Source organism: Camelus bactrianus, chromosome 1 (assembly GCF_048773025.1).
Source record: "Camelus bactrianus isolate YW-2024 breed Bactrian camel chromosome 1, ASM4877302v1, whole genome shotgun sequence".
NCBI classification, from domain to species: domain Eukaryota; kingdom Metazoa; phylum Chordata; class Mammalia; order Artiodactyla; family Camelidae; genus Camelus; species Camelus bactrianus.
The window spans coordinates 47,827,884-47,843,372 of record NC_133539.1 but is presented as its reverse complement, the minus strand read 5'-3'; the positions used below and the strand labels follow the sequence as shown (position 1 = coordinate 47,843,372).

Genomic DNA, 15,489 nt, shown 5'->3' with positions numbered 1-15,489 from the left:
TTCCTTCCTTCCTTCCTTCCTTCCTTTCTTTCTTTCTTTCTTTCTTTCTTTCTTTCTTTCTTTCTTTCTTTCTTTCTTTCTTCCTTTCTTTCTTCCTTCCTTCCTTCCTTCCTTCCTTCCTTCCTTCTTTCTTTCTTTCTTTCTTTCTTTCTTTCTTTCTTTCTTTCTTTCTTTCTTTCTTTCTTCCTTTCTTTCTTCCTTCCTTCCTTCCTTCCTTCCTTCCTTTCTTTCTTTCTTTCTTTCTTTCTTTCTTCCTTTCTTTCTTTCTTTCTTTCTTTCTTTCTTTCTTTCTTTCTTTCTTTCTATAGCTATGAAAAGTTTATTACTGATTACTAGGGGCTGGGGCATGGGGGAATGGGGAGTGACTGATAATGAGTGTGAGATTTCTTTAAAACTGTTATTTCACATTGAAACAAACATAAACATATTATGGATCAGAATGCAAGACTTGCACAAAATTTCAAACTTTATAAGGAAGACTTATAGATAAGGGGCTTCCTAATCGTCATCTGCTCCCCATTATGAGTTAAGGTTTTATTCTCTATTGCCTACATCAGTACGCTCTGACAAAAAAAGTTTCAAAAATATGTTCTTAGAATAGACGGGCTTTAGGAAGTGATAAGTACTGAAGAAAAGAGGAGAGGACTAGCTCCATTTGAGAGAACACTTTTCCTTCCTTGAATTAAAAAGTCTACTCGTTTTCTCAAAGAAGAGGCAATAGAAAGCAAGAACTACAACAGTTTTTTTTTTCTTTTTGGATAGAGAATTTTAATAACACTACTTTTTTGTTTCTTATTTCCTTTTCCCCAAAAGCCCCCTTTTTTGTAAATGTTATTCTTCAGTCTTTATTCTAGTTCTCATTTTAAAAGCTACCATTTATTGAGAACTTCTAATTCTAGGCCTCTACATGGATTTTCATATTTACTCCTTTCAACAGGTCCATGAAGCAGACATAATAAATAATCTGGTAAATGGCATGGATTTGCTCCCAGGTCTCCAAAGCTGGTGGTTTGGGCATAGCATCACTTTTTGACTCCCACTATTCTTGCTATCCTGGTTTAACCAGCAAAGCACATTTACTGGGCAGTAGATGTATCAAAGGTGAAAATATTCACATTCAGATAATGCTGTGCTGTTGTTTTCAAAGCAGTCCATGTTTCACGAGCCTGCAACAAAAGGAGACTCAAGTCATGATCTCTGAGTATGTAGAACATACATTGCATCAATTATTCTGACTATTATGCAGCTATTCCCAAAAGACTGAGAGACATACATCGGAAGAATAAGACCAAATGAGGTTTGGTTTCACACTTTTGTGATCTGTTTACTTCAGTGTTCAGATGCTTTGCAGTATGTGTGCGGCCACAGTATGAACCAATGTAGTAAAGTCTTGTTACATTATGGTATCTGTCAGCTAATTACAGCAATGGTCTACAATTACAGGCAGGAGAGTACTTGAAAATTTCAGTATTCTGTAAAGAAGACACAGCCTACCAGTTTAAGTAATTATTTAATTTTCAGAATAAACAAATGTCTTGTTTTAATACCTCTAAATGATGCCTGTTGGAGAAAAATAGGCATAAAACTAAGTTCATTATTCAAGCTGGTGGTTTTCATCAATAAGTGCTAAGCAGAAACAAGCTGATCCTAGTATACCAGTTAAAACCCAGTGAAGCAGAGTAAGGATAAGACGCAGACCCCAGAAAAACAAGGACACTCAATTTCTTTATGACTTTATATAACCCTTATGCCTCGTGATAGTGAGAACCTGATATATGTGAAAGGAGAGAATAAATAAGTGAATTAATTAATTGTTCTTCTTTGTTGTCTAAATTGCTAAATTGTAAGAGGGGAATCTTGAATAATTTAAATCCTCAGATAATTTAGCAATTTCATTTGGCCCAGAGTTTCAGTGTCATCTTCCATCAAAATGTAAGCATGAAATGAAACTGGCTAATGAGTTTCTTATTTATTTCTCTTGGAGTGAGAATACAAATAAATGGGAAAAGGTATAAAAAGCAAACAAACAAAGGAATGACATTAAAGGCTTGGATAATTACCACAGAGGAAAATTAGCTACTGAACAACTAAAAGGGAACTAAAATGTGACCATGACCCATCCATCCATCTACCCAAATAGGCAATAATCAATTTACTGAAACTTGAGAATAATGACCTTGATGGATAAGACAAGCACTTTACCTTTGTAGTCTAGCTAGGAGGCTGGGTGCATGAGACAAATAATTCCAGGGTGACATTTGAGAGCTATTCACATGCCAATAGCCTGCAAAGGGGAGAGAAGAAGGAAGGACAAATGCCTTCCTGGATAGAAGGGAAAGGCTTCAGAAAGGAAGGGACAGTTGATCTTAGTCTTAAAGGAGGAGATGAAGTTTACCGACAAAAACTAATTCATGGGGTGGAGACAGCAGGTATAGTACAAGACAGCTAGAGAGGAAAAAATCAGGGATTGGCCTAGTGGTGGGTTAATGCCAGCTGATGCCATGCCTACTTAGAAAGAGAGATGGTGAAGGGCCATTTGTTTCTAATACAAATACCTGATCAGCCAGTGTTTTTCCCCACATATTCGGACTGTGATCTGGGTCCCAGTAATCCTGCAAATATATGTGTCTTTTGAGACGTAGGAACTGGTTTGCTGGGTCCTCCAATAAAAATGGTGCTCCCAGTGCTCCTGTAATTGAGTCCAAGAGCACAGTATCTTTTAGGGCAATAGTTTACATTCTCAATGTTTCCTCTTAAAGAAACACAGCTGTGGTCTTTGGGAGAATGGGCACCTGAGAAGGAAACCCTGGGAAGTCTATGACCTGGAGGAGGAGATGGCTGCTTCTCAGTCCTTTGGCATCATTGTACTGTCACCATCCTATATGACCTTCATATCGTACAGCATGAAAGCCAATGCTGTGTGGTGGATGGAGATTTTCAGAGTTTCTGTACATGTATGGGAGCCTGCAGACTTAAATTCAAATTCCAACTCTATCACTTTTTTAGGCAAGTTGATTAATTTTTCTGAGCTCTAGTTTTCTTGCTTGTAAAGAGATATAATAGTAATAACACAGTAAGATAATTACAGGATTACTGTAAGGATTGGATAAATTAATAGATAGAAACCCTTTGGTTCAAACCTGGCAGTCTACAATCTTATTCTTGCTTCCTTAGCCTTCCAAAATAGAACATATCTTTCATTTTGAACTAGACTGCTCCCAAATCTTGCACTGTGGTTAAAATTGTTAACATTGATAGAGCCATCTTTAAATTGAACAGGCTTGCATTTTCAATCTCCTTCCCACTCTAGAATTAAGGAAAAAAATATTAAAAAAAAATCCAGACTTCTTTAAGATCTTGACATTTTAATAGTCTATATTGTGCTTTCATTCCTAAATAAAACACAATCATGTTCAGAGTTGTAACTGGAATCAGTATAAAGAATGAACACATTCCTGACTGATTTGTGGTAACAATACAATCTGTTCATTGCTTGTGATAAAGAAGCATTTATTACGAATCTAAATGTAGGTAATGTTACATTAGGCATTCTACATCTTTATCATTAGCAAGTCTCCATTGACCAATACTCCGTATAGATCAAGGTTATAGTGAACTGTCAGATATGAGACCTCCTCTCTATAGGAGAGGGGGTGAAGGATCCAAGATACAAAATAAAACAAGGCAATGCAAGATTTGATTTTTTTAAAGCTGCTTAGGAGAAGGTGTTGATACGAAGCACAGGAGCACCGGGGCACAAGCAGGTCAGGGAAATCGCTTATCCTATTCCTTGAGGAAGTGATTATGTTTAGCATAATGGGAGAAGGGACAAGTCTTTTAATTTGCTGAAAGAACGATGTGTGCAAAAGTGTGGCATTAGGAATCTACAAGACCGATTTCTGGAAACAATGGTTAGAGGTAGCTGTATTAGAGTTTCATATAAATAAATACAATAATGATAATATTCATTAACATTTATTGAGCATCATGCTAAATATTTTTACCTTAATACACACAACAAACCTAAGAAGTAGTTTATCAATCATTTTATTTTGGAAACAAGGAAATTAAGGCACAGAAAAGTTAAATAATATGTTTAAGGCCAGAGTAGCAGGAGGGAGAGGTGGGAGTCCCCTTTCAGAGCCATTGCACTGTATTATGACTTGAGAGAGGAATGCTTGGGGCCAGATAACAGTCACAATAATAACAGAAGTCTTTAACTTCTATAGAAAAAGTGATCATTACTTATACATTCCGTATGATCTCATATTTTCCCAATCTTGACCTTGTGCTCTGAGAAGGGTTCTAGTTATTAGCTCTATTGTTTCTAGTTTATTTGTCAATCCAGTAAGCTCGAGTTCTAAATAGGTACCTATTGAAAATGACAGCCTCTCTGTATATTATACATCCTTCAAGCTGCCTCTAGGTGCAAAACACTGTACTACTAATGGAGGGTTGAAAAGTGACTCAGATATATTCTCCATTTATAACAAGTTAGCAGTTTTATTTATTCAATGATTTAAAAATAAAAGACAAATGTAAACTTTAGAAGATAAGAGTAACAGATATCAGAAGTAATACTAACCTGCTACTAGGTAATCTAATCGATACAATCAAACCAGTATGTCTGTGGAAGCCATCCTTTAAGACGATTCTCAAAGATCACTGCCTCCTAGGATTCCTATTCTGTGTGGTCCCCTTTTTCACTTAGTAGGGCTGTAACCACAGGATACTGAGGAAAGGACAGTGTGTGATTTCTGTGGCTGAGACATAAAAGACATGACAGCTTCTGCTGTGCCCCACTCTTGGGTCACTTGCTCTGAGGGAAGTCAGCTGCCATGTTCTGAGGACACTCAAGCATCCCCAAGGGGCTGGACCACATGTGAAGGAGCTGAAGCATCCCACCAACAGCCATGTAAGTGACCCACCTGGGAACCTGATGCTTTTGCTCCAGTCAGACCTTCAGAAGACCACAGCCCCCATTAATATCTTTACTGCAACCTCATGAGAGATCCTAAGTCAGAACAATTGACCTAAGATACCCCCAAATTCCTGACTCTCAGAAACATGACATAATAGCTGTTTATTGTTGTAAGCTGCTAGGTTTGGGGAAATAAGCTATGCTGTAATAGAAAACTAATACAATGCATTGTAAGCACTAACTAATGTCAAAGTAAACTGGTGATCACTGGAGTTGAGACTAGGATGAGGCAAATAAGATCAGACAGCATAAATATAAGAAAAGATTAACTCTTAGGCTTTTACAAATTTTGTGTCATAAGACCTTCACTTACTTGCCCGACCCTAGTTTCTGCTCTTGTAATCATCATTGCATGGAAAGATAAACAATAAAAACCTCTTGCCGCTAAGGAACTCCCATTATATTCAGAGTTTAAAAAGAATTATAAGATGATACATTGTGACTAGACTATTGGAAGGGGAGTGATTAATTTTGATATTGGTGGGAAGGCCTCACAGAGAAGTTGCTTTCGAGTTAAGCTTCAAAGGGTATAAACTTTCCACAGCCAGGAGGAAGGGAGTGGAAGCAATGGACATATATTCCAGGCTGAAGGAGATTGGAGAGCCAAGGAGCAGAGGACCAGAGTAAGTCTCAGTGACGCTCACTCTGCCAATGTGATTGAAAGGTAGGGTTGTTTGTGGTGTAGATTATCAGAGATAATGTTGTAAAGATAAACTGGAGCTCCATTCTGAAGGATTATTACTGTCATATCAAGGAGTTTGGACTTTATTCTGTAAATAATTTATTATCATTTCTGGACAAGAAAATGATAGGACCAGATGTACATTTAAAATCATTGTTTTATTGTGATAAAACATACATAATGTAAAACTTACCACTTTAACCATTTTTTATTGTACAATTCAGTGATATCAAGTACATTCACCATGTGGGGCAACCATCACCTCTATCTCCAGACTTTTTTTTATCATCCCCAATAGAAACTTTGTACCCTTTAAAAAGTAACTCCCATTGCCCTCTCACCCAGCCCCTGGTAACCATTATTTACTTTCTGTCCCTATGAATTTGCTTAGTCCAGGCACCTCAAATAGGAGGAACCATACAACACAGTGTCTGACTTACTTCACTTAGTATAGTATCTTCAAAGCTTATCTATGTTGTAGCATTTCATTTCTTTTTAAGGCTGAATAATATTTTGTATGTTTATGCCGACATTTTGTTTATCCGTTCACAGATTAACTTTTGAAAACTCCTTTGTCACTTGTGTGGAGGACAGTTGGTAAAAAGGAGGAGGACAGAGTGAAAGACACAAAGTTGGAAGCTCTTCGAATAGTTCCAGATGCGAGATTAGTTGGACCTGAATCGGGTAATGACAGCAGAAGTAGGAAGACAGGATTGATTTGGACAGACTAAGAAACTCCCATTCATTTGGGCTGATTACTGTGGAATGACCAGCATTAAAATTTTGGGTTTAGCTGGGATATGCTAATAGGTGACTACAGATTTCTCTTCATTCTCTTTGAAGAAAAGGTATTAGTTACAGTGTTAGATATTTAATGTAGATTTATTCTGTTAAAAAAGAGGAAGTTTTTAAAAATAAAAGTAGTGGCTAGGTAAGTAGATCCAATACTATCAATAACTAACAAATATTTTAAAATAAATTATGCTTAGAATATTTACAGTTACAAAAGAAAGTACAGTAATTGCTTAAGATAGTGTTACTTGGAATCATCTAAAAGTAAAACAGTATTCTGTACCATAATTATCCTGCTGCATTGTATAATAACTAAGAAAAAATGCTATTACATAAATCTCAGCAGAGAAGTAGGCTTTAAAATATAAGGCATAGCTATTTTAGGCTCTAATAATTCTATCTTTTGTAAATCTTCCTCCTTTTTGCTCATGGAAAATATTTCATCTCCTCTTTCCCCCACCTCCCAGACCAAAGCTCCTACCTCAGCATTTTACGTCCAACAGGCATCCAATAAATATTAATTGATGGTGATAATAACATCACCCACGAGAGGGACAGAAACTAGTATTTATTATCCTATTTTACAAATGAGAAAATTGACACACAGAGATGAAATGACTCTCTCAAGGTCACATAGTAAGTCAGTGGCAGGGCTGGAAATAAAATGCAAGTAATGCAGAAGGGCATGCTATTATCCTCTCTGCTTGAGAAGTTTCCCCTCCCTTTTTCATTCTGCCTGATCAACCTTGAAAGTTAGTGAGAGCAATATCAGAGTTTTGTATTTGTAAGCCTGTATAATACTGCCAGGGGTTGAAAACTAAAACTGCATTTTATTACTTTGTTGGTTTTTAAATGGGTGTTTTGTTTTTTTTTTAATGTAGGCAATATCAACCAGGACTACTTTAAACTTTATAATCATAAGCTATAAAAAATCTTCTCTGTTTCTTTCCAACTCCTTATATGCCCTCCTTCCGTTCATCTTGTATCATAGTCAGTTTTAATAGGACCTGCCACGCTAAGTTCTGCTGTCTAAACGTTTCTGAAATATCCTCTGCAGTAAAGTCTGTACAGTAGAAATAAGGCAGACACGTCAGAGCGTGGAGATACTTGAGATCATAGCTCTTCCACACAAGCCAAGAAGGATCAGAGATCCAAAGTCTTATCCTGGCCCTGCAGTGATGAGTTTGGTCCCCAAGCCACTTCTTATTCCTACACTTCTACTTTCTGTTCTGTAAAACAGGGCTGGATCATGTGATCTCTAAGGTCTCTTTCAGCTCTGATAGTTTGAATTGGAATGTATTCATAACAAATAGGTTATGACTGACAGTTACTTTCTCTGAATGATATTATGTCATTGGAAGCATGTAGAATATGCTAAGTGGGAGCAACTCCTACTACCGTCAAGGAATTTCTATCTGCATGGAGACAGACAGACATAAGTGAAAGAGAAGTCAAAACACCTAGCCAATAAGTAAGCAAAACCAAATAAAAGTGTATTCATATTAGGCACAAAGATATGAGTGCCCCCCACAGGCTGGTGGGCAGTGTGAAAGTGAGGGAAGCTGTATCATTTGTATAATTAGAAGTGCAAACAGTCCCTATATTGTGATCACTCAGGGGAGGCTGAAGAAGAGTCCTTAAATCTGATAGTAGAGAAATGACTGAACGGTCTATATACTATGAAAACGGTATTTGTTGTAGGAACATACACACTAAAAAGATCAAAAAGCCTGATGTGAAACTTAGACACAGAATGAAGGGCAGAGTCTGATGGCAGATCCCTGTTTTCTTCCATGCAGGGGAACTGGTGTAGAGCTCCTGCTGGGTAAATCCAAGAGGCATAACTTGGCATGTCCAGCTCATTCTTCCTTCCTCTTGAGAGTGAGCTGCCCTCAGAAGGCACACTTTCTGTTCTGATTCTGTAACCTGAAATTTTATATGAAATTTGCAAATTCTAGGATCCAGTCACCAGGCCCTTTACGTACTTATACTACTTCCTTTCTACTGTAAGCTTTGGTAACTGACCCCAAACTTTATAGTAGAAGATTTAAGGGTTGTATTTTAGTATAATGGATTCTCTCACTTTGCTGTAATTCACATAAAATTGAGAGAGAGAGAGAGAGACAAGAAATTTGGATTGTGAGAGAAAAACTGTGAAGAAGAAGGAGAAAAGAAATCAAAGGAAGGAGAGACAGAAGGGAGGGTACTAAAGGTGAAAAGCCATGGGGAAAGGGGCAGGGCAAATGGGGGAGGTAAAGGCAGAGAACAAAGAGCATGGAAGGAAGTGAACTGCAGGACCAGCTCACAAATCCCCATGATCCTGTTAAACCATCTGTTAATAAAACACTTTTGAAATTGAACTTTTAACTCAGGAACTTTGGCTTTACTGATGTTACAATTGCTGATGTGTTCAGTACTTTGAAAAGCAAACAGAAACTTGTATTACTTGAGTTTAACTTAACTCTGTTTTAACCCGCTCTTGGCACAGTAGCATACACCCACATATGTGCTCACACACACGGCCATTAATTCTGTCGGGCATATTTCTGAAGCTTGCAGGTCTTTTATTAGTTTTTAATCTTGTGGACAGAGAAATTTGTATCCCATGAAAGGCAGCATTTTATATGATTCAATCAATTGTGATTCCTTCTGGATCACTGCCTACGTGTGTTGATGGGATTCCCAACTCTAGAGCCAGGACCATTTTGGGCATGTGGGTAGGAAAACAGTTTTTTTTACAACATCCAGAGTACTCACTGAATCTAGTCATAGGCAGTGACATTTTTCCTCCAACCAAGTTATTTCCTAGGTTATTCTCACTACCCACTGTTTTAGAGCATCAATCAATCTTAAGTCAAAGTGAGCAAGTGAAACTAAGAACAAAATTTTATATAATAAATTAAATTAAAAAAAATCAGGGAATACAGACTCTCTAGGAACTAGAAGGCTGCAGGGGTGACTGAGAACGTCTATTCCTTATTCCTTCTATAGCAGAGAAGAAGGCAAAGGGAAGGACTGGAGGTGCTGACAGGGTTGTGGGGAAGAAAATGTGACATTAAAAGCTCTTGCAAAAACAAACAAAGGCAAACAAAAAAAACCCCTTCAAGAAAAATTGGCCTTAATTATTAATTCTGGATTGAACAATAAGAGCTGGAACTGTACTAGAGAAACAGGCCAAAGGCAGTTTTTTTTTCCCCTATGTAAAACCAGAAGTCATGCTTGTTCTTTATGGCTAGATCTGACCACAGGCCAACAATATGGTCATGAATCCCTAAATTGTTTCATCAATGGGTCAACCCCAAGGACTGGTTTACTAACTCAGTGAAATATTTTCCAAATATGTGCATTTTCTGTATTTGCTCTTTTTATGAATAGGGATGTTTGATTTTTAAAAGTGCCCTGTTATAATACTACAAAGCTACAGTAATCAAAACAGCTTGGTATTGGTACAAAAATAGTCCTATGGATCAATGAAACAGAATAGAGAGCCCAGAAATACATCCACCCACCTATGGTCAATTAATCCTCAACAAGGAGGTAAGAATATATACCGGAGAAAAGACAGTCTCATCAACAAGAAGTTTTGGAAAAGCTGGACAGCCCCATGTAAATCAGTGAAGTTAGAACACTCCCTCACACCACACACAAAAATCAACTCAAAATGGCTTAAAGACTTAAGTTTAAGACATGACACCATAAAACTCCTAGAAGAGAATATAAGTAAAACATTCTCTGACATAAATCGTAGCAATGTTTTGTTAGGTCAGTCTCCCAAGGCAAAAGAAATAAAAGCAAAAACAAATGGGACCTAATCAAACCTATAAGCTTTTGCATAGCAAAGGAAAGCATAAACAAAGTGAAGACAACCTAAGGATTTGGAGAAAATATTCATAAAATATGTGATCCATAAGGGATTTCCAAAATACACAAACAGCTCATACAATTCAATATCAAAAAAAAAAAAAAAAGCAAACAAACAACCCAATCAAAACATGAGCATAAGACCTAAATAGACATTTCTCTTTCTCCATAGAAGACATACAGATGGCCAACAGGCACATGACAAGATGCTCAACATCACTAATTATTAGAGAAATGCAAATCAAAACTACAGTGAGGTACCACCTCATACCAGTCAGAATGGTCATTATCAAAAAGTCTACAAACAATAAATGCTGGAGAGGGTGTGGAGAAAAGGGAACCTTCCTGTACTGTTGGTGGGAAAGTAAATTGGTACAGCCACTATGAAGAACAGTATGGAGGTTCCTTAAAAAACTAAAAATGTTACCATATGATCCAGTAATGTCACTCCTGGTCATATATCCAGAAAAGACAAAAACTCATTCAAAAAGATACATGCACCCCGATGTTCATAGCAGCACTATTTACAATAGCCAAGACCTGGAAGCAACCTGTCAATATCCATCGACAGATGACTGGATAAAGATGATGTGGTATACATATACAATGGAATATTAGTCAGCCATAAAAATGAAATAATGCCATCTGCAATAACATTGATGGACTTAAAGATTATCATAAGTGAAGTAAGTCAGAAAGACAGACATCATACTACTTATTTGTGAAATCTAAAAAAGTAACACAAATGAACTTATTTACATAGCAGAAACAGATAATCTTATGGTTATGAAAGGGGAAAGGAGGGAGGGATAAATTAGGAGTTTGGGATTAGCAGATACACACTAATATATACAAATTAGATAAACAAAAAGGACTGACTGTAAATCACATGGAACTATATGAGATATCTTATAATAGACTATAATGGAAAAAAAATCTGAAAATATTGTATATATAACTGAATCACTTTGCTGTACACCTGAAACTAACACAATGTTGTAAATCAACTATATTTCAATTTTTTTTTTTTTTAAATTGCACTGTTGAGGTGGAACATGTTGGGTTTGGGACTTTTATTTAAGTCAGTTCAACTAGGAGCTGTCCTTGGCTATGTCCTGGTTTGGCTCTATTTTCTCAGATAAAGTGATCCAGCTCCCTAACCACTGACCTTTTCTTTTGGAACCAATGGCTCCGATATTGGCTCTATTACTTTTTTGGAAAGAAATGTTCTGTGCTCTGCTGCCTATCTTACACCTGCATATCCCATACCTGGCATTACAGTGACAGAGGGGACAGTTTGCATAGCAGGAGGAAGACTTTTGTTCTCAGAAGACCTGGATGTAGAATTTGGTTGTGAATCTGGCATCCATCATTGACTGTGTAGCTTGGTCATTTAATTTCTCTCAGCCTCAGTTTTCTCTTTGTACAGTAACACTCATAACACCTGTTTTCAGAGTGATTATGAGAGTTGAACTAAGATAATATATGGAAAGCCCCTCACACATAAAAAAAATTTAAAATAGTAGTATTAATATTTGCTGTCTGATTATCAGAGTAGGCAATTCTTGACCTAAATGCTAAAGAGAGGGTTTTTGTTTTGTTTTATTTTTGTCTTTCAATCAAATCAGGACACTTGGACTTCTAATTCTCTGACCAGGGAATCAGTCCCCATCTGGATTCATTACTATTTTGAGAAAATCAATAAAATAATTTGGAGACTCTGCTCATAAATTTAATTACTTGAGTAGGTGCTTCATCATTTTTGGCTTCAGCATTCCCACTAGGGAAATGGATAATGAGATCTTTTCCCAACTTACTTCAAATTAAGTTCTAGACGAAAGTAATTTATTAGACAACTAATTTGTAACAAGAAAAGTTTTTTTTTTTAAATAATAAAAATAGACTTAAAAATTGTTTTCTTGTGGCAAGCAGAAGGGCTCTGGGAAGTGCAGATGAATAGGCTACATTCTCAAATGAAAAGAGGGGTGGGGTGGGGAGGAAACAAAGAGAGCTGACTGAAGCTATTATTTCCTACTTTAGAGCTATGTGATTTAGAAAATGTCAGTTGAACTAGTTTTTAGTGTAACAACTGAATCTGATTCTAAAGGCTAGTCTCCTAGGCCTGCAAGTCTATCCTGAGACTGAAGGGTTAACCCAGCAGTGTCAACATCCCTCTGTCCTTGGATTCTGATCCTCAGATTATTTCGTGAACTTCAACTACATGATTTTATGTATGTTTGTATGTATTTATTTATTTATTTTTCAAGTGAAGTTAGTCAAACCAGTTGACTTTATAGGTAGAAAAATTTGTATTTCAGCTGGAATTAAAGCTAATTCCAGCTTGCTTTTAAAGAAAGTCTATGAAAGGCAATTTACAGAACCATTTTCCTTTTGCCTGGTCTTTTTGACCCTGTCGTGTTCATAGGTGAATGTGGACCAACTGTAGTGCTTTTAGCCTTGCGGTCATCCACCATCGTCCACTCTAAAGTCAGCTACAGGGATCAGCAGTCAAGGCAAAGCTTTATACGATGGATTATAACCAACCCATGACTTCAATTTACAGTTGCTCCTCAGACACTCTCTTAAACTGAGCCAGCCTCACTTTCTTGAACTGGAGATGTGGGCTGTAACTGAGTATGACTGCATATGCCTTGATAATAATTGCTTAATAATAACTTGGCTAAAATTTGCTAATCATTTATTTAAACATGTCCTAAATGCAAAGTGCAATATAGGTGATTAAAACACTTTATTAAAATTATTCATATACTTAGCAATAAAAGGCTGATTATATACACACACATATCTATGTATACACACATATCTAGATTCATACTTCAGATATATATTTGTATCTCTATCTGTGTGTGTGTGTCTCAGGCAAAATACATATATTTTTTTGCTTGGGTCTCAAGCTTATCATAAAAGTAGAAATTTATTCTGATTTAAGCATCTTTATTAGAAGTATTTCTAAATTATAGAGATTTAACTGTGAAAATAATTTATACCTTTGTAAGTATTTTCAGTTTTGGTTACAAGAAAAACAAATGACCTCTCAGTTCCATTCAGATATAAGCCACATAGTTACTGGGTCAATTTGGCAGCAAATCATCTGGCCTTTGGTGCCTTCAGCACTTCTCTGAGCTACAGCTTGCCTAAAAGGTTAATGAATTCACACACTGAAAGTACCTTGAGGTTTCCACATAATTGTATCATTTAAGTATTATAGTTTCTAAAAGGCATTTAAAATTTTTCTTTGTTCAAGGACACCAGAGCACTTCTTTGGAGGCAGCAGTTAAATAGACTTCTTAGCAACAGTAACATGTTAATATGTTAATATATAATTAGGAATAAAATGATCACACATACAGTTAACACTAACATGTTCAAAACCACAGCATAACACAATGTTTGGTTTCCCTAATGCTTTAGAATTGGTCCATGATTAAAATAGGTTTGTTCATTTCTTTAAAAACTCAAAAGGGGTTATCTGTCAACCTAACTGTTATAAAAGACACGACAAAGAAAAAATAAATAGATTCTTACCTATTAGCAATGTTGAACACAGGGCCACTTGAAGCATTTTGTAGGCCATGATCCTGTTTTGGAAAGAAAATATTTATTTTAATTTAAACCGAGCAAAGGCTTAGGGCATATTGGGTACTTTCCAGGAATATGAAGCATTTCCTGCATACCTGGAGGCCCTATGAGCTGAGACAAGTCAGAAAGAAGCTGTTGCTTGAGAGACTTTTTTATATAACTCCTGCCTTTTACCCTTTGGACTTTTGAGACTGACTTTTTACAGGCTGTTCTTACATGGGTCGTGTATTTATTTACTAATTTTACCATCAACACAGACTAAGATAATGTAAAAAATCATACCCAAACAAAACAAAAAAGGTGGAAAAACTGGATCACTCATACACTGCTGTGAGGTTATAAAATGGTGCGGTCACTTTGGGAAAGAGTTTGCCAGTTTCTTATAAATCTGAGCATGCAGTTATCATACAACCTAGCAACTGCACTACTGGGCATTTATCTCAGTGAAATGAAGATTCATGTTCATATGAAAACCTGTATAAGAATGTTCATAGCAGCTTTATTAGTAATAGGCAAAAGCTGGAAACAACCCAGAAGTCCTTTAACAGCTGAATGTTAAATGCACTGAGGTACGTTTATACCGTGGATTATGACTCAGCAGTAATAATACAAGTTATTGATAGACACAACAACTTGGACGAATCTCAAGGGAATTATGATGTGTTAAAAAAAGCCAATCTCAAATAGCTACTTACCTGTATGATTCCATTTATATAATCTTTTTGATATGACAAAATTATAAATGTTTTAGTAGTTGTTAGGGATTAAGGATGGAGCAGGGTAGGTGGGAGTGGTTATACAGGGGCAATATGAGAGACCCTTATGATGATTCTGTATTGTGACTATGCTGGTGGATACATGAACATAAACATGTGATAAAATTGCATAGAACTAAACATCTCTCTCTCACACACACACACACATACACACACACAAATGAGTACATATAAGGCTGGGGAAATCTGAATAGGATTGGTAGATATATCAGTGTCAGTATTCTGGTTGTGATATTGCACTGCATTATAGTTTTGCAAAATGTTACCATTGGGAGAAGCTGGGTGAAGAGCACACAGGATCTCTCTGTATTATTTCTTGCGATACTGAGTGATTCTACACATCCAATAATAAAAAGTTTAATTAAGAACAAAGGAATGTTTAACAGCATGGTGAATTCTGTTTGTTTCCAAAATTTGTTTTGTTTCCAAAAAACAAAAGTGTATGATGACTATAACCAGAAAATTTTTTATTCTGATTTTTCAAACAATTACCTTTTTCAGTGGCATGACTAACAGTTAAATGAATAAATTCATCATCATAAATTTATTCTTAACAGCAAACTATGCATTTGTTGGCCAGTCTCATCAGGATTATGCAGTCTGTATCAAGTAGGTGTAGGGATATAAATGTGGTAGGAGAAAGCTTTCTTGATGTTTACCTTTGAATTGTAGAGTGGTTAGAAACCTGGATCTGACTAGATGGGTATTGTGCCTCCAATTACTGATGCAAGGCTTGGGAAGATAGATATCTGGAAATAAGCACAGCAAAATCTTGGCAGCCTGCCCCATGTCTCCAT

At 36.5% G+C, this 15,489-nt stretch overlaps 1 protein-coding gene across 1 annotated transcript; it reads right to left on the bottom strand.

The window, feature by feature from the left end:
* Nucleotides 1-448: 448 nt before the first annotated feature.
* Nucleotides 449-14,112, bottom strand: C1H3orf85 (chromosome 1 C3orf85 homolog). The gene is made up of 4 exons (XM_045507207.2): nt 14,012-14,112; nt 13,863-13,915; nt 2,556-2,689; nt 449-1,166 (listed from the first exon to the last, which is right to left on the bottom strand). The coding sequence occupies exons 2-4, from the start codon at nt 13,909-13,911 to the stop codon at nt 1,077-1,079; spliced, it is 273 nt and encodes a 90-aa protein (XP_045363163.1). The 5' UTR covers nt 13,912-13,915; nt 14,012-14,112; the 3' UTR covers nt 449-1,076.
* Nucleotides 14,113-15,489: the final 1,377 nt, after the last annotated feature.